At 44.3% G+C, this 20,643-nt stretch overlaps 1 protein-coding gene across 3 annotated transcripts in view; it reads left to right on the forward strand.

Annotated features, from left to right (window-relative positions):
- Positions 1 to 4,712: 4,712 nt before the first annotated feature.
- srgap1a (SLIT-ROBO Rho GTPase activating protein 1a) overlaps positions 4,713 to 20,643 on the forward strand; it is a 182,776-nt gene continuing 166,845 nt past the window's right edge. For all 3 annotated transcript variants that reach the window (XM_061917845.1, XM_061917846.1, XM_061917847.1), the window contains exon 1: positions 4,713 to 5,289. In XM_061917845.1, the coding sequence (XP_061773829.1) occupies positions 5,226 to 5,289 (64 nt within the window). In that variant the 5' untranslated portion in view covers positions 4,713 to 5,225. The remainder of the gene's footprint in view (positions 5,290 to 20,643) is intronic.

Below are 20,643 nucleotides of genomic sequence, written 5' to 3' on the forward strand. Positions count from 1 at the left end.
AAGTAGTGAAACAAAAATGAATGTTATCAATATTAGTAACAATTTGAAAATAGCACTGAATAGAAATCCTTCATTGACCTTCTCATTAAAAACATTAATTAAAAAAAAAGAACAATAGTGTCACAGTGGCTTACACTAGCATCGCATCTCATAAGTTTGACAACACACTGTGTCCAATATTTTACACAAAGATATAATAAGTCATATTTTTGTTCATTTAATACTTACAACAAATTTAATGGATCCCATATTCCAATATATGACTCATTATTATCTAAACTAAATGCAGTTTTTTTTCCTACTGATATCATCTCCATAGCTTGTGTATACCAGTCAGTATAAGTTGGACTACCAACATCTATCAATTTTTTAAATATTACCCTTTTTGTTATTATGCATACTGAAAGAAATGCATTTTTAACACACACGCTGAGGCCCTCTACAAGGGCCTTCATCGTCTGTACAAAGATGTTGAAGATGTTCTACGAGTCGGTGGTGGCGAGCGCTTTCTTGGACGCTGTGGCCTGCTGGGGCAGCGGGCTGAGAGTGAGGGACGTAAACAGACTGGACAAGTTGGTAGAGAAGGCCAGTAACGTGGTGGGAGTGGAGCTGGACTCTCTGGCGGTGGTGTCAGAGAGGAGAAGTCTAGCAAAACTCCTAGTCATTATGGACAACACCTCCCACCCACTACACTCGGACCTTGCGGAGAGAATGAGCACGTTCACGGAACGACACAGGAGGTCCTTCACACCGACAGCCATCAGACTGTAAAATGCATATGTTCCTTGACTGCACTTAAATGTAGAATATATGTACAATATATTTAAATTATTCAAATATTATATATTTAGTATATGTCATATCCATCCATCCATCCATCATCTTCCGCTTATCAGAGGTCGGGTCGCGGGGGCAGCAGCCTAAGCAGGGAAGCCCAGACTTCCCTCTCTCCAGCCACTTCGTCTAGCTCTTCCCGGGGGATCCCGAGGCATTCCCAGGCCAGCCGGGAGACATAGTCTTCCCAACGTGTCCTGGGACTTCCCCGTGACCTCTTATCGGTTGGACGTTCCCTAAACACCTCCCTAGGGAGGCATTCGGGTGGCATCCTGACCAGATGCCCGAGCCACCTCATCTGGCTCCTCTCGATGTGGAGGAGCAGCAGCTTTACTTTGAGTTCCTCCCGGATGACAGAGCTTCTCACCCTATCTCTAAGGGAGAGCCCCGCCACCCGGCGGAGGAAACTTATTTCGGCCGCTTGTACCCGTGATCTTATCCTTTCGGTCATGACCAAAGCTCATGACCATAGGTGAGGATGGGAATGTAGATCGACCGGTAAATTGAGAGCTTTGCCTTCCGGTTCAGCTCCTTCTTCACCACAATGGATCGATACAACGTTCGCATTACTGAAGACGTCGCACCGATCCGCCTGTCGATCTCATGATCCACTCTTCCCTGCTCGTGAGGTACTTGAACTCCTCCACTTGGGGCAGGGTCTCCTCCCCAACCCGGAGATGGCACTCCACCCTTTTCCGGGCGAGAAACATGGACTCGGACTTGGAGGTGCTGGTTCTCATTCCGGTCGCTTCACACTCGGCTGCCAACCGATCCAGTGAGAGCTGAAGATCCCGGCCAGATGAAGCCATCAGGACCACATCATCTGCAAAAAGCAGAGACCAAACCCGAACCCCTCAACGCCTTGACTGCGCCTAGAAATTCTGTCCATAAAAGTTATGAACAGAATCGGTGACAAAGGACAGCCTTGACGGAGTCCAACCCGCACTGGAAACGTATGTATCATATATTATTTATTATTATTATTGTTTATTGGGAGCAAACTGTGGTGCTGAATTACCCCCAGGGATCAATAAAGTACTTTCTAGTCTATTCTATTTTCTATTCTATTCTGAAGGAGGTTGTGTGGCGGTAAAGGAACTCTGGCGCACATTCTGTCTGGGTGCAAAACAGCATTGACCCAGGGAAGATACAGGTGGCGCCATGACAAGGTGTTGGCAATGCTCGTAGACATCTTTGAGCAAGAGAGGAGAAAGAAACACCCAGCCAAAACAAAGCCATTGCTGAGCACCATCACCATCGTGAAAGAGGGTCATAGACCAGTTGTCCAAGGCCAAGCCAACCAAAACCTCCTGCAGTTGGCCCAGGGATGGGAGATGGAGGTCGACCTGGGGCGGAAGCTCCTCTTCCCAGGGGCAGTACTGTCCACCACTCTGAGACCAGGCATAGTTATGTGGTACCCAGAGGGAAAGAAAATCATCCTGGTGGAACTTACTGTCCCGTGGGAGGAGAAGCGGCAGAGAGGAATAAAACAAAGTACCAACAACTTGTCCAGGACTGCCGAGAAAAGGGGTGGACAGCATGGCGGATGACAGTGGAAGTTGGTTGTCGAGGATTCCCTGCGCAATCTGTGTGGAATATGATGACAAAGGTTGGATTGAGAGGTCACTTGAGAAAAACAGCCGTTCGTAGGCTGGGAGAAGCGGCGGCGAGAGCCTCCTGTTGGCTCTGGCATAAAAGAGAGGACAATACCTGGAAGCCTGGATGAGAGGAGCAGTGATCTGGCCAATCACTGCTGACCCACTAACCGGAGAGTGTTGTGGTTAAGGGTCGAAACACTCGGTGAACGTTGGGGACCACCTGATGACCTCTTGTCCAGGCCAAAGCTTTATCCATTAGAAATGGATTATAATGATAAATGGGTTGTACTTGTATAGCGCTTTTCTACCTTCAAGGTACTCAAAGCGCTTTGACACTACTTCCACATTTACCCATTCACACACACATTCACACACTGATGGAGGGAGCTGCCATGCAAGGCGCCAACCAGCACCCATCAGGAGCAAGGGTGAAGTGTCTTGCTCAGGACACAACGGACGTGACAAGGTTGGTTCTAGGTGGGATTTGAACCAGTGACCCTCGGGTTGCGCACGGCCACTCTTCCACTGCGCCACGCCGTCCCTACTTTGATGTATTTGCAAACTTTTACTCTATGATGACACGTTACTAAATTGATGGAGATCTCCAAGAATACAAGTTTGTAGTGTCTTTGGGATGTTTATATTATCAATCAATCAATCAATGTTTATTTATATAGCCCTAAATCACAAATGTCTCAAAGGACTGCACAAACCATTACGACTACGACATCCTCGGAAGAACCCACAAAAGGGCAAAGAAAACTCACACCCAGTGGGCAGGGAGAATTCACATCCAGTGGGACGCCAGTGATAATGCTGACTATGAGAAACCTTGGAGGACCTCGGATATGGGCAACCCCCCCCCCTCCCTCTAGGGGACCGAAAGCAATGGATGTCGAGCGGGTCTAACATGATACTGTGAAAGTTCAATCCATAGTGACTCCAACACAGCCGCGAGAGTTCAGTTCAAAGTGGATCCAAGACAGCAGCGAGAGTCCCGTCCACAGGAAACCATCCCAAGCGGAGGCGGATCAGCAGCGTAGAGATGTCCCCAACCGATACACAGGCGAGCGGTCCATCCTGGATCCCGACGAGCGGTCCATCCTGGGTCTCGACTCTGGACAGCCAGTACTTCATCCATGGTCATCGGACCGAACCCCCTCCACAAGGGACATAGGAGAAAAGAAGCGGCAGATCAACTGGTCTAAAAAGGAGGTCTATTTAAAGGCTAGAGTATACAGATGAGTTTTAAGATGAGACTTAAATGCTTCTACTGAGGTAGCATCTCGAACTGTTACCGGGAGGGCATTCCAGAGTACTGGAGCCCGAACGGAAAACGCTCTATAGCCCGCAGACTTTTTTTGGGCTTTAGGAATCACTAATAAGCCGGAGTCCTTTGAACGCAGATTTCTTGCCGGGACATATGGTACAATACAATCGGCAAGATAGGATGGAGCTAGACCGTGTAGTATTTTATACGTAAGTAGTAAAACCTTAAAGTCACATCTTAAGTGCACAGGAAGCCAGTGCAGGTGAGCCAGTACAGGCGTAATGTGATCAAACTTTCTTGTTCTTGTCAAAAGTCTAGCAGCTGCATTTTGTACCAACTGTAATCTTTTAATGCTAGACATGGGGAGACCCGAAAATGATACGTTACAGTAGTCGAGACGAGACGTAACAAACGCATGGATAATGATCTCGGCGTCTTTAGTGGACAAAATGGAGCGAATTTTTGCGATATTACGGAGATGAAAGAAGGCCGTTTTAGTAACGCTTTTAATGTGTGACTCAAAAGAGAGAGTTGGGTCGAAGATAATACCCAGATTTTTTACAGAGTCACCTTGTTTTATTATTTGGTTGTCAAATGTCAAAGTTGTATTATTAAATAGAGGTCGGTGTCTAGCAGGACCGATAACCAGCATTTCTGTTTTTTTTTGGCGTTAAGGAATGTGATTGCTTCTTTTGTCGTTTAAAACCATAAGTCATTTATTCTTTCTTTATTTTTAAGTTATGGTGCAATGATTTTACCAGTCCGGCCCACTTGGGAGGGGATTTTTCTCCATGATATAAAATGAGTTTAACACCCTAGTGTAGGGCAAGTGTTTCAAAAATAGATTTCACGGCAGGATATGCATGTGAATTAATAAATGTATCCAATAAACTTGAATCGTGACTCCTGAACTTGTGTGTGTGTGTGTGTGTGTGTGTGTGTGTGTGTGTGTGTGTGTGTGTGTGTGTGTGTGTGTGTGTGTGTGTTTAGTTGGTCCCTCCCTCTCCCTGTGTGCCTGCTCCAGTTGCGGTGTGTGCTGCAGTCCACCAGCGGGGCCTTCCCACTCGGGGGTTAAGAAAGCTTCCAGGCAGAGGGGGGAGGTGTTTTTTGTGCGTCCGTGTCGTGTCCGAGCCTCAAACAAACCCCAAAGTGGACATACTCGCCTTTTCCAAGTGGACTTAAATGAGCTGTTGCGCGGTTTCCAGGCACTACTTTCCTACGCGGCGGATGCTGCCGCTCCACGACGCCACTAAAACTTGCGTGATTGTGTGATTTTTTTTTTTCTTTTCTCCCTCTCTCCACACACTGGTGGCGAACACATTGAGTGGATCTATCGGTCGGAGCTAAGAAGGAATATTGTCAATGAATAAGTGGTTATTTCCTCCTTTAATGCTGGGATAAGTTCCATCGTTCGGTCTCCGCTTGGGATGAATCGTGTTTTTTGTTTTTTTTTAGCGCCTCCAGTTTGTTGGCCAGCACTTTCTTAGCGGGCTTTTTCTTTTAAAGCAACAAGCCGCCAGAAGATGTCTTCGTCGAGGTTCAAAAAGGATAAAGAGATCATCGCAGATTACGAGAGCCAAGTGAAAGGTAAGACAAGTGGAATATTAGATCCAACGGTAGTGCGTCGCCGAGGGCTAGTTAGCTGGTGAGTGAAAAAGTTAGGAATGTATCACCTTCAGCTGTTTTTATCCTAAATAAGTATGCATGCGGACATAATCAACCATTTCATCGTGGGGGTTATGTACAATAAGCAATATGTTTAAAAAGCCACTCAAGTTTTTCATATAAACGCACCGTGCGTGTAGTGGAAGTACATATAGGTCATTTAGTTGGTTAGTCGACCATCATTGGGAAGACGAGCACATGTTGAGGCAGCGCACCTGTATGAAGATCCGGTGTATTGCTCAAGGGCACTTCAGAGGTGATGATGCTTCTTTGTTTACACTTCCCACCTCCCCGGATTGTAAATAATCAAATGTATTACAGTCAAGAAAATGAGTATTTGAACACCCTGCTATTTTGGAAGTTGTCCCACTTAGAAATCATGGAGGGGTCTGGAATTTTCACGGTAGGTGCATGTCCACTTTATGAGAGATAACCTAAAAAGAAAAATCTAGAAATCACAATCTATGATTTTTTTTAACAATTTATTTGTGTGATACAGCTGAAAATAAGTATTTGAACACCCGTCTATCAGCTAGAAGAAGCCGGCGGTGTTTCTGGATGTTGTTGATAAATGGCTTTCGCTTTGCATAGTAGAGCTTTAACTTGCACTTACAGATGTAGCGACCAATTGTATTTAGTGACAGTGGTTTTCTCCGAAGACATGCACCTGGGGATAGGTTGATTGGCAACACTAAATTGGCCCTAGTGTGTTAATGTGATTGTGAATGTAGTCCGTCTATCTGTGTTGGGCCGATTGTAGCTGAGATAGGCACCAGCGCCCCCCGCGACCCCAAAGGGAATAAGTGCTAGGAAATGAATGGATGGTTGAATCTTTTTCTGAAGTGTTATTGAGCCGATGTGGTGATATCCTTTAGAGATTGATGCTTCTTTGTTTACACTTCCCACCTCCCCGTATTGTAAATAATCAAATGTATTAAAGTCAAGAAAATGAGTATTTGAACACCCTGCTATTTTGGAAGTTATCCCACTTAGAAATCATGGAGGGGTCTGGAATTTTCACGGTAGGTGCATGTCCTCTTTATGAGAGATAACCTAAAAAGAAAAATCTAGAAATCACAATCTATGATTTTTTTTAACAATTTATTTGTGTGATACAGCTGAAAATAAGTATTTGAACACCCGTCTATCAGCTAGAAGAAGCCGGCTGCGTTTCTGGATGTTGTTGATAAATGGCTTTCGCTTTGCATGGTAGAGCTTTAACCTGCACTTACAGATGTAGCGACCAATTGTATTTAGTGACAGTGTTTTTCTCCTAAGACATGCACCTGGGGATAGGTTGATTGGCAACACTAAATTGGCCCTAGTGTGTGAATGTGAGTGTGAATGTTGTCTGTCTATCTGTGTTGGCCCTGCGATGTACCCCGCCTTCCGCCCGATTGTAGCTGAGATAGGCACCAGCGCCCCCCGTGACCCCAAAGGGAATAAGTCCTAGGAAATGAATGGATGGATGGATGGCTTTCTGAAGTGTTATTGAGCCGATGTGGTGATATCTTTTAGAGATTGATGCTTCTTTGTTTACACTTCCCACCTCCCCGTATTGTAAATAATCAAATGTATTAAAGTCAAGAAAATGAGTATTTGAACACCCTGCTATTTTGGAAGTTTTCCCACTTAGAAATCATGGAGGGGTCTGGAATTTTCACGGTAGGTGCATGTCCACTTTATGAGAGATAACCTAAAAAGAAAAATCTAGAAATCACAATCTATGATTTTTTTTAACAATTTATTTGTGTGATACAGCTGAAAATAAGTATTTGAACACCCGTCTATCATCTAGAAGAAGCCGGCGGCGTTTCTGGATGTTGTTGATAAATGGCTTTCGCTTTGCATGGTAGAGCTTTAACCTGCACTTACAGATGTAGCGACCAATTGTATTTAGTGACAGTGTTTTTCTCCTAAGACATGCACCTGGGGATAGGTTGATTGGCAACACTAAATTGGCCCTAGTGTGTGAATGTGAGTGTGAATGTTGTCTGTCTATCTGTGTTGGCCCTGCGATGTACCCCGCCTTCCGCCCGATTGTAGCTGAGATAGGCACCAGCGCCCCCCGTGACCCCAAAGGGAATAAGTGCTAGGAAATGAATGGATGGATGGATGGCTTTCTGAAGTGTTATTGAGCCGATGTGGTGATATCTTTTAGAGATTGATGCTTCTTTGTTTACACTTCCCACCTCCCCGTATTGTAAATAATCAAATGTATTAAAGTCAAGAAAATGAGTATTTGAACACCCTGCTATTTTGGAAGTTCTCCCACTTAGAAATCATGGAGGGGTCTGGAATTTTCACGGTAGGTGCATGTCCACTTTATGAGAGATAACCTAAAAAGAAAAATCTAGAAATCACAATCTATGATTTTTTTAACAATTTATTTGTGTGATACAGCTGAAAATAAGTATTTGAACACCCGTCTATCAGCTAGAAGAAGCCGGCGGCGTTTCTGGATGTTGTTGATAAATGGCTTTCGCTTTGCATAGTAGAGTTTTAACTTGCACTTACAGATGTAGCGACCAATTGTATTTAGTGACAGTGGTTTTCTCCGAAGACATGCACCTGGGGATAGGTTGATTGGCAACACTAAATTGGCCCTAGTGTGTGAATGTGAGTGTGAATGTTGTCTGTCTATCTATGTTGGCCCGATTGTAGCTGAGATAGGCACCAGCGCCCCCCGCGACCCCAAAGGGAATAAGTGCTAGGAAATGAATGGATGGTTGAATCTTTTTCTGAAGTGTTATTGAGCCGATGTGGTGATATCCTTTAGAGATTGATGCTTCTTTGTTTACACTTCCCACCTCCCCGGATTGTAAATAATCAAATGTATTACAGTCAAGAAAATAAGTATTTGAACGCCCTGCTATTTTGGAAGTTATCCCACTTAGAAATCATGGAGGGGTCTGGAATTTTCACGGTAGGTGCATGTCCACTGTACGAGAAATAACCTAAAAAGAAAAATCTAGAAATAACAATGTATGATTTTTTTAACAATTTATTTGTGTGATACAGCTGAAAATAAGTATTTGAACACCCGTCTATCAGCTAGAAGAAGCAAGGCGGCGTTTCTGGATGTTGTTGATAAATGGCTTTCGCTTTGCATAGTAGAGCTTTAACTTGCACTTACAGATGTAGCGACCAATTGTATTTAGTGACAGTGGTTTTCTCCGAAGACATGCACCTGGGGATAGGTTGATTGGCAACACTAAATTGGCCCTAGTGTGTGAATGTGAGTGTGAATGTTGTCTGTCTATCTGTGTTGGCCCGATTGTAGCTGAGATAGGTACCAGCGACCCCAAAGGGAATAAGCGCTAGGAAATGAATGGATGGATGGATGGTTTTTTTGAAGTGTTATTGAGCCCATGTGGTGATATCCTTTAGAGATTGATGTTGGTTTTTGACACAGTGCCGTATGAGGGATCGAAGGTCACGGTCATTCAGTGTTGGTTTCTGGCCATGTCGCTAACGTGGAGTGATTTCTACGGGTTCCCTGAACCTTTTAATGGTATTATGGACAGTAGATGTTGAAGTCCCTAAATTTCTTGCAATTGCACTTTGAGAAACGTTGTTCTTAAACTGTTTGACTATTTGCTCACGCAGTTGTGGACAAAGGGGTGTACCTCGCCACATCCTTTCTTGTGAAAGACTTAGCATTTTTTGGGAAGCTGTTTTTATACCCAATCATGGCACCCACCTGTTCCCAATTAGCCTGCACACCTATGGGATGTTCCAAATAAGTGTTTGATGAGCATTCCTCAACTTCTATCAGTATTTATTGCCACCTTTCCCAACTTCGTTGTCACGTGTTGCTGGCATCAAATTCTAAAGTTAATGATTTTTTGCAAACATCAAATATGTTGTCTTTGTAGCATATTCAACTGAATATGGGTTGAAAATGATTTGCAAATCATTGTATTCCGTTTATATTCACATCTAACACAATTTCCCAACTCATATGGAAACGGGGTTTGTATATATTTGTACCATGAATTGATTAACGTGGACCCCGACATAAACAAGTTGAAAAACTTATTCGGGGGTTACCATTTAATGGTCAATTGTACGGAATATGTGCTGTACTGTGCAATCTACTAATAAAAGTTTCAATCAATCAATCAATCAATCAAATTGCTGCACAAATCCCACCTTGGAGCCCTTGCTCGAAGTGTTTCTCAACCGCTACATTACTGCATAGAAGTTGAGGCTATTTAAGTCTTTTTGGGTGACATCTCAGGATGGATATAAAATGCACAATAACATTTTACAGGGACATTTGATCAAGGCACTCGTCCAAATGTTGACAGTTTCAGTGCTTTTTTTGCACAATTTGCTGTTCTCTAAGAGGTGTGGAACGGCAAAATTTGTCATTGCCTTGTTTTCCGGATCATGGGTGCACCGGATTATAAGGAGCGGTATCAATCATCCATCCATTTGCTACCGCTTGTCCCTTTTGGGGTCGGGGAGGGTGGGGGGGGGGGGGTCGCTGGAGCCTATCTCAGCTGCATTCGGGCGGAAGGGGTGGTACACCCTGGACAAGTCGCCACCTCATCACAGGGCCAACACAGATCGACAGACATTCACACTCTCATTCACACACTCGGGCCAATTTAGTGTTGCCAATCAACCCATCCCCAGGTGCATGTCTTTGGCGGTGGGAGGAAGCCGGAATACCCAGAAGGAACCCACGCAGTCATGGAGAGAACATGCAAACTCTCTCTTGATCCGCTACTTGAATCATGGCATATTCCGGTTTTGTTCTGTTATTTTGTCTTCCTTTGTTCCTGGTGGCACTTCCTGTTTTGTTCTGTTGTCATAGTTACGTATTAGTGTCACCTGCCTTGTGTTTTTTGACGCGCACCTGCCTCGTAATTTCTGTCCCTATTTAAGCCTGCCCTTTTTTGTCATTCGTCCTCGCAGTCTAGTTTGCTATTTGATGCAACAGGTGACGTCGCTATCCCCGCCTGTGGTAAAGACTTTTTTTTATTTGTTAGCTTCCACGCTAGTCCCCTGTTTGCTTGTCCATAGCTCATATGCTAGTGCTTCTTGTTCCTTCTAGCTCCCATGCTAGTTCTGTTTGTTTTGTCTTTAGTGCCTTGTGCAAGTGTTTTTGTTCCTAGTCTATTTTGTTAGTGATAATAAATCTTAATTTCTTACCTTCACACTGTGTCCAATCCGACTGCATCATTCGAGAGAACATAACCACACCACGATGCCAACAAAGCGTCACAAACTCCACACAGAAAGATCACATACCCGGGATTGAACCAAGGACGACTCAGGACCTTCGTATTGTGAGGCACATGCACTAACCCCTGTTCCACCGTGCTGTCCCGCTATTAATCAATCAAAGTTTATTTATATAGCCCTAAATCATGAGTGTCTCAAAGGGCTGCACAAGCCATAACAACATCCTTGGCTTAGATCCCACATCAGGGGTAGAGAAAAATAAACCCAATGGGATACAATGAGAAACCTTGGAGGGGATCGCCGATGTGGGGACCCCCTCCTCCTAAGGGCGACCGGTGGAATTGACGTCCAGTGGATCTAGTTAATAGCGTGAGAGTCCAGTCCATAGTGGGGCAAGCAGGAGATCATCTTGAGTAGAGACAAGTCAGCAGCCCAGCGACGTCATCAACTGATTAACAGATGAGTGGTATACCCCGGGTCCCGATTTTGAACAGCTAGCGATTCATCTGTGGTCACCTAATAACCTCGCCACTGCCCATGAATGGTTTATTCTTGATCTTTTTTTTATATATAAGGCGCACCGGTTTATAGGCTGCATTAAAGGAGTCATATTATTATATTTGTTTTCTAAAATGAAAACTATATTGGAATACTGGTAGTTTGAATGTCCAGGGGCTTCACGGTGGCAGAGGGGTTAGTGCGTCTGCCTCACAATACGAAGGTCCTGCAGTCCTGGGTTCAAATCCAGGCTCGGGATCTTTCTGTGTGGAGTTTGCATGTTCTCCCCGTGAATGCGTGGGTTCCCTCCGGGTACTCCGGCTTCCTCCCACCTCCAAAGACATGCACCTGGGGATAAGTTGATTGGCAACACTAAATTGGCCCTAGTGTGTGAATGTGAGTGTGAATGTTGTCTGTCTTTCTGTTGGCCCTGCGATGAGGTGGCGACTTGTCCAGGGTGTATCCTGCCTTCCGCCCGATTGTAGCTGAGATAGGCGCCAGCGCCCCCCGCGACTCCGAAAGGGAATAAGCGGTAGAAAATGGATGGATGGATGGATGAATGTCCAGGATGAGTTGAATGTGTTGAAGGTGGAATGGGTTGAAGAATGTCGGAATTGTAGAAGTTTTTGAAAAATGGCCAATTCATTTTGAATGAGGAAAATTAAAAAAAAGAAGGAATTATGGGAAATACGTTTTTTTTTTTTTTTTTAGAATTGCTGAATTCCCGAACAGGCTGAACATTTTGAAGTTGGAATGGTTCGAATCAGATGAAAAATGTGGGAATTGTCTTAGGCAGTGCCTCTCATCCAAGCAGACTTGAATGAGAGGCAAAATGTCTTCCAAGACAAACTGAACAGTCCAGTAGCAACTGATTGAATGTCCTGAGAAAAGGCTGTCATTTGCAAGAAATGTCAGGCCCACCTTCTGCTTTCTGTGAGGTTGACTAAGGGCTGTAAAAAAGGGATGAAGCACACAGTCTTAGGGGATGCTAAACAAGAAACAACGATGATGATGAGAACTATTTGCCATGCAACATCAGCTTGCTGCTCAGATTAGCTGTTGCCAGGTTGAAGATAAGAAAACATTTATTAAATGTCTGAGGGGAGTTGGTGAGGAGAATGTGTAATACAAGGGATACAGTATGTTCCACTTGTGTTCTGATAGGCTTGGATTGAAAATATGTAGGGAGTTTTGAACGCACACATGCAACCAGCATCGCACTGTATGTATAGTACTGTACTTGTCACAACTCACTTGGTCGATGATATACAAATTAGAGAGTTGTTTTTGGATTTGCTGACATTGTAGATTTGTGTAATATGGGTATTATGATGCTCAATCACTGTAAAAGTTTTCCATTTGTGCATGGCTCTCTTACTAAACAATCAATTTTGTTTGAAAGTAACATTGATCTACAATGGACATGTTATATAAAGCTGGCTATGGCTGAAAGCTCTCTGACCCTTGGCAGCAGGATACAAGTGGTTAAAGATGAACAACATACCAGGGATGTTTTGAAATCACTATGATTAATTACAATGATTTATTATGTTAAGTCAAAAAAACATACTGTTAGCCATTGGTTACCTGCAGTAGTGTGGTTGAGGGGTCATCATGTAATTTGTAATGAAACAGTCTGCTAAAAGGGACAAAAAATCTTATCCAGATATTTCAATGACAAATATTTTAGTCTTTGTCTATTATTAGTTTTACCAAATACTTGATACTTGGTTTCAATTAGTCTACCAGCCATTGATTCCCAGCTAGGAGTCTTTTGACCATGTGCCCTGTGGTCAGATAAAATTAACAAGCTATTCGGCATTATTGTTTCTTCAACATTTTATGCTTTCATTTGAAAATGATCCCTCTCTCTTTTCCATTGTCCTCCAAGTGTATCTCTGATTGTCATTCAATCGATATTGGCACTGGTATTGGCTAGATGTAGTAGATCTCTGATGAGAGAAGCCAAAACACAACTACATTATTATTTGATAATTCTGACCCAACTACATTGTTGTTTTAACAATACTGTTGAAACTTTGGTCCTTTCAGCAAATGGCACACACAGGAATGTCACAGTATGAACATTTCTTACCAGGGTTATTGTGACAAAAATGATCACGGTTATCATTATTGTCGCGATATTTTTAAATGTGCTAAAAATGTTCAAAATGTATGTATACTAAAATCTTTTATCCATCCATCCATCCATCTTCTTCCGCTTATCCGAGGTCGGGTCGCGGGAGCAACAGCCTAAGCAGGGAAACCCAGACTTCCCTCTCCCCAGCCACTTCGTCCAGCTCTTCCCGGGGGATCCCGAGGCGTTCCCAGGCCAGCCGGGAGACATAGTCTTCCCAACGTGTCCTGGGTCTTCCCCGTGGCCTCCTACCGGTTGGACGTGCCCTAAACACCTCCCTAGGGAGGCGTTCGGGTGGCATCCTGACCAGATGCCCGAACCACCTCATCTGGCTCCTCTCGATGTGGAGGAGCAGCGGCTTTACTTTGAGTTCCTCCCGGATGGCAGAGCTTCTCACCCTATCTCTAAGGGAGAGCCCCGCCACACGGCGGAGGAAACTCATTTCGGCCGCTTGTACCCGTGATCTTATCCTTTCGGTCATGACCCAAAGCTCATGACCATAGGTGAGGATGGGAACGTAGATCGACCGGTAAATTGAGAGCTTTGCCTTCCGGCTCAGCTCGTTCTTCACCACAACGGATCGGTACAACGTCCGCATTACTGAAGATGCCGCACCGATCCGCCTGTCGATCTCACGATCCACTCTTCCCCCACTCGTGAACAAGACTCCTAGGTACTTGAACTCTTCCACTTGGGGCAGGGTCTCCTCCCCAACCCGGAGATGGCATTCCACCCTTTTTCGGACGAGAACCAATCTCTTAACCAAGTTTTAGTTATTAAAAAAAAACAACACATTCAAAATGTATGTACAGTATGTACCTCAAGTAGAAAATTGAATGTGCATATGCAATCAAACAAAAGCAATTTAAGCAACGTAATACAACAGAAACAAAATAACAGAAGTTAAAAAAATATATGTGAAAATTGTGCAAGATGGCTCTTGATGTCCATAATATGTAACTGCACGTTTTGTCAATAAAAAAAAAAATAGTGTTCATGTATGAGATTCTGTCTTACATATAGGGCTGCACTTTTAATGATGATTTTTTTTAATCGATATTGGATTCACGATTATTAATTACAATTATTCATTATGTTAGGTAAAACAGTGTTTGGGTGTGAACTCGATGCCATCATGTTATGCCTCATCATAATTTATAATGTCTAATAAAAAAGGCTTTAGATAATCCATAGATATAAAGACAAATATATATAATTTAGTTAATAGAATGAACGTGTTACATTATTCTCATTACACGATGCCTTTATCTCTATTTTTACATTTTGGTAGAGAGAAGAATACTTTAAGTTATTGACATGTACTGATGTATGTCAGTACATGTCAATACATTTTAAATTGATCTCAACTCTGTACACTGCTGCTGAAATTTTAATTTTCCTGAAGGAACTCTCCTGAAGGAATCAATAAAGTACTATCTATCTATCTATCTATCTATCTATCTATCTATGTACATGCTGTATCGGGACAGATCTATTGGGAGTTTGAGCAGAAATATTTTGTATAGGAATTAACTACAGACCATAAAATATTTAAAAAAGGCTATGTCACATGAATCGTTTTGAAAGTAAGAACATTGTGAAGTGAAAAAAGAAACGAAAAAAATCCCCCCAGTGTGTTTACTTTTGGATATCACAAAGCAGTTTGGCTAATAAAGATAAAGTCTAACAAACAAGCTTTGTTCTCCTCTAACAACACCATGTGGTTCATTGCAACAGTTTGGCCAACAAAATAAACAGGAGTGATACTACTCACATCTAATACACAATCTTTGTTGATCACTGACAACACAGCTTGCGTTCAAGTCAATGAGATGATAAAACATTTGAGCTAGTATGGATGTTATTGGAACACTGACAAAGTTAGCAGTTAAATAAAAGGACAAGTGGGCATGCCATTAAACAAACTTTATAAACGAGTTGTGGCAATTTTACCGACACATCGCCTGCTGCATGGTAACTCAGTCCCAGTAGCTGAAGGAAGGACGCAATGTTGGACTTTCAAATGAAACTGCAACATTAAATATTTTTTGGGACAAATGCGCGTGTGTCCAAATCTGTCAACATTTGTCGTCATCTAACAACAGCAGTGCGCTCTTAAACGCATGTCGATAATCTATGGAAGTAGAAGAATCGGCACTGTTTACTGGGACGGAACACCTCCAGAGCAAATTTCTCGAGCAAAGTCCGCGTAGTTGCCACCATTTTTTCTCGATTTTAACGGTGCTGCGTCGCTTCCGTTTCCAGGAAGTAAGCAGTGTTGCCTAAACAGCATTAACAAATGATGTTTTTTTGGTAATTACAAATTTAAACTGTATTGCTAACTGTCTGGAATTTTTACCGCGGTTTATCATTATAGCATTTACCGTTACATCCCTGCACACACAGCATGAGTGTGTTCATCGCCTATTGGGCCTGTTGCCCAAGGAACGTTTTAGGTGGAAACGGTAAAGAAAAGTATCGTTTCAGCCTTGTATCCCCACGTGAACGGTGTTCTTTTGAGAACAGGCTCCAGATTGGCAGTCTGAGAACGTCGCCTAGTCGTTTCCGTGCGAACAAGGAAGCCGCCAGACGGTAGTGCTGGGAATGACTACCTTGCTGTCTCCTTCCCGCCCTGTTGCTGCCCGGTCATGGCCACGGGACTATAAAAAAAAGAGAGAAGTCACGCAGCAGCTGACAACAAAGATGAACAACAAAGCTGTGATTATAATGTAGGTACTATGATTAGCACTATGGCAACAAAACATCATACGTCAACTAGACGTGCAGTACAGACACATCCACAATAATAATACACACGTCATATTAAATACTACCACGATATGAAGCTCAGGCTGTAACGATGTGTCACTTCATTTCTGTTAGTTTTTTGTGTTTTTGTATTTACTTCCGGTTCAGTGCTCTTATTTTGTTGTATTTCCTGTTTTTATTCACGGAGCACTATTTTTCTCTTTTCGTTGATTGGCAGCGGTTCACACCTGCTGTCAATCACACTAGTGTCTATTTATGTTTCACTCGAGCACTCCTCAGTGCTCGATGATAATATTATGTTGAGAACGTTTATCTGCACGACTGCTTTATGTTTGCTTTTGTTATTTTCTTTTGTGTATTAAATTCATCTTACCTCCACGCAACTCTCCTGGATTCTTGCATACTCGGGGACACACAACTGCAGCCATGCGACATCCCAACAGTATCATCGAGCCAGAAGAAAGTGTCCTCGCGAGAATCCCTGTCGGCAATCCTCAGCCGACGTTCTGGACCGCACAATTCCTGGAGGACTTGAAGGCCAGGTTTGTGCGGTCCCAGCCAACAGATGCGGACCCTCTCCCCGCGGCAACGCCACCGGCTTCGGCTCTCCGACCGGCGCGTCCCCCGCCGCCATCTTTCCTCTCGGCTCAACGGCTGGCTACGGCTCTCCGACCAGCACGTCCGCCACTTCCTGCATGCCTCGCGGCTCCCGCGGCAACGCTACCGGCTACGGCTCTCCGACCGGCGCGTCCTCCTCCTCCTTCACGTCTCGCGGCTCCTGCGGCTCCGTCGCCGACTGCGGCTCTCCGACCGGCACGTCCGCCGCCGCCATCCTTCCCGTCGTCTGCTGAGCTGCTTCTCCCTGCTCCTACGCAGCTTCCAGCGGCTGCTCCCCGGCTGCTCTTTCTGCCAGCTCCCGCTCTCTTTTTTGGATCGCCGAGAGCTCCAGTGGAGCCCACAGTGAGGTCACTTTTGTCCTCCTGCTGGGACTCGGCGCGGGACGTGTCTTCGTCCCTCTTCCTGGCCTCCTCCCGCCCGTCCCTGGTTTTCGCACCGGGGGACGCCGACGAGCAGGCATGTCTTCCCGCAAGTGTGGACGGTTTCTGGCAGCCGCCTAGTGGAGGGGGGCCCACAATACACTGCGGTGCAGCCAGGCACACACCGCTGTCATCTTCGCAAGCGTCTCCTTCCTCGGAGACATCTACGTGCCTGGCGGGTTTTCGCACAGCCCCAACGCCGGCTCCACGCCTAGCCCCTACGCCGGCTCCACGCCTAGCCCCTACGCCGGCTCCACGCCTAGCCCCTACGCCGGCTCCACGCCTAGCCCCTACGCCGGCTCCACGCCTAGCCCCTACGCCGGCTCCACGCCGAGCCCCAACGCCGGCTCCACGCCGAGCCCCAACGCCGGCTCCACGCCGAGCCCCAACGCCGGCTCCACGCCGAGCCCCAACGCCGGCTCCACGCCGAGCCCCAACGCCGGCTCCACGCCGAGCCCCAACGCCGGCTCCACGCCGAGCCCCAACGCCGGCTCCACGCCGAGCCCCAACGCCGGCTCCACGCCGAGCCCCAACGCCGGCTCCACGCCGAGCCCCAACGCCGGCTCCACGCCGAGCCCCAACGCCGCCAAGAGCAGCACCACGCCGGGCTTCGTCACCGCCGGCATCCGCTATTCCTCGGCCAGCATTTGCTGCTCCTCGCCCGGCGTCATCTGCCGCTTTCACGCCGCCGATGACGCCTGCCGCTTCAACACCGCCGATGACGTCTGCCGCTTTCACGCCGCCGATGACGTCTGCCGCTTTCACGCCGCCGATGACGTCTGCCGCTTTCACGCCGCCGATGACGTCTGCCGCTTTCACGCCGCCGATGACGTCTGCCGCTTTCACGCCGCCGATGACGTCTGCCGCTTTCACGCCGCCGATGACGTCTGCCGCTTTCACGCCGCCGATGACGTCTGCCGCTTTCACGCCGCCGATGACATCTGCCACTTCCACGCCGTTGATGACGCCTGCGGTTTCCACGCCGCCGGTTACGTCTTCTGCTTCCCGGCCTGCTTCAGCGCGCCCGCTTCTACGTCGGCCGTGGATGTGGCCGTGCCCTGCGCACTCTCCTCTTTTTCGGCCAGTGATTTGGCCGTTCCCTGGCCGCCCGCCTCGCCAGTTCCAGCGGCGCTCTACGCGGCGCCGCCACCTGACTTTCCCTCGCTGGCTGCGGGGACACGAGGTTTGGCAACCCTCCACCAAATCCTCCCTCCACCCTCCCTTACATTTTGGACTTTTTTCCATTTTTTTTCTTTCCCAGGGAACATCTGGTATCTGTTCCTTGAGGGGGAGGTCCTGTAACGATGTGTCACTTCATTTCTGTTAGTTTTTTGTGTTTTTGTATTTACTTCCGGTTCAGTGCTCTTATTTTGTTGTATTTCCTGTTTTTATTCACGGAGCACTATTTTTCTCTTTTCGTTGATTGGCAGCGGTTCACACCTGCTGTCAATCACACTAGTGTCTATTTATGTTTCACTCGAGCACTCCTCAGTGCTCGATGATAATATTATGTTGAGAACGTTTATCTGCACGACTGCTTTATGTTTGCTTTTGTTATTTTCTTTTGTGTATTAAATTCATCTTACCTCCACGCAACTCTCCTGGATTCTTGCATACTCGGGGACACACAACTGCAGCCATGCGACATCCCAACACAGGCCACCTGAAGACCGAGGGCTTTGTCTCCCTTACTTATATATTCTGTAGCGAAAACCTGTGTTTTACTATTATATATTGTAATATTATGGACTACGTTTGTTTAATATTGTATCTTTTGTATTCTGTATAGCTTTTGTTGAAGCTGTGGAATGAGAACAAGGCAATGTTGGTGACTTGTGTGTGTGTTGACAGCCATTTCCTTACTTTTTTTTAATTTGACAAGATTCACTTTTTAAAATAGTGCACACATCGTATCATACAATACTGCATAAATTAATTTATATACACACAGAAATATATACAGCATCCTTTTCTTTTATTGTCCCATTTGCCTTTACCTCCTTCGGACACTTTTTCTTCATTCTGTTCCCTCTGCAGCCGTCCTGTGTCTATGTAAACAAAGTAAACACTTTATAATGTTGAATCCCCTCATTGCAAACACTCTGTTAGGAAATATGAAAATGTTTTAAAATTATTTTGCCCTCCCTGAATGTTGTAGTTTAGTTTGGCACATCAATGACCAGTCGTTTTAAATTAGACATGAAAAAACCTCCAACTTGAAGTTCTTAATTGATAGTCACAATGAAGTTGCGATGAAATGAAACAAACAAAGAAAAGTACATTTAAATTCACAGAGTGCACATACATTTTGGAATTATGTTAAATCAACAATACTGTTTGGTATAAACTGAGAAAAGCAATGCAACCAAACAGAATTGGCTATTATGCCTCTAGCTTTATGCTAACATACAATTGACGCCCCTATTGACATGCTAATAAAAAAATTGCATCACACGATCAGATAAACTTGTACAAATGTTTAGCAAATAGTATTTTAGCAAAACAAAATTGATAAAAGGTAAATGTTATACATGTATTACTTCATTAAACTACTGTCATTCTTTGTACTGTAGTACAGTGGTTCTCAAACTTTTTTCAGTGATGTATCCCCTGTGAAATTTTTTTTAATTCAAGTATCAGAGCATTTTTGGTTGAAAAAAAAGAGATAAAGAAGTAAAATACAGCACTATGTCATTAGTTTCTGATTTTTTAAATTTGTAAACAGTACAAAATATTGCTAATTTGTAGTGGTCTTTCTTCAACTATTTGGAAAAAAAGATATAAAAACAACTAAAAACTTGTTGAAAAATAAACAAGTGATTCAATTATAAATAAAGATTTCTACACATAGAAGTAATCATCAACTTAAAGTGCCCTTTTTGGGGATTGTAATAGAGATCCATCTGGATTCATGAACTTAATTCTAAACATTTCATCACAAAAAATGAAATCTTTAACATCAATATTTATTTAACATGTCCACAAAAAATCGAGCTGTCAACACTGAATATTGCATTGTTGCATTTCTTTTCACAGTTTATGAACTTACATTCATATTTTGTTGAAGTATTATTCAATAAATATATTTATAAATGATTTTTGAATTGTTGCTATTTTTAGAATATTTTTATAAAATCTCTCGTACCCCTTGGCATACCTTCAAGTACCCCCAGGGGTACGTGTACCCCCATTTGAGAACCACTGCTGTAGTACATTCCATTGTATTGTTTTTCAAACAATATTTCTTACCTAAATGTTTTTTTTTTCTTTTTAAAAGGGGGGGCCAAGCATCAATTTGAATTGATTTTAATACATTTAAATGGGCGTTGATTTAAGATATTGTGCAAGTATTTTGAGTTACAATAACCTATTAAGCTCGTAATTTGAGCTACTACCTTAAACCTTACTGAGCTTGGGGTTTGTGTCTAACAAAATTGCAAACATTATTTTGCACTGGTTTGATAGTGGATGCAATATGGGCCAAATTATGATGCAAAACTAACATTTGCAAAAACATAAACATTGATTTAAAAAAAAATGGAATAACTGTAGATGACTAGTTGGTGAATATGACTGATCTTCTGCCAATAGCTGGTTATAGTGAGCTTCTGCAATTTGTTTGGCTTAATTAGGTTCTGA

This window comes from Nerophis ophidion, linkage group LG12 (genome assembly GCF_033978795.1).
Source record: "Nerophis ophidion isolate RoL-2023_Sa linkage group LG12, RoL_Noph_v1.0, whole genome shotgun sequence".
Lineage (NCBI taxonomy): Eukaryota > Metazoa > Chordata > Actinopteri > Syngnathiformes > Syngnathidae > Nerophis > Nerophis ophidion.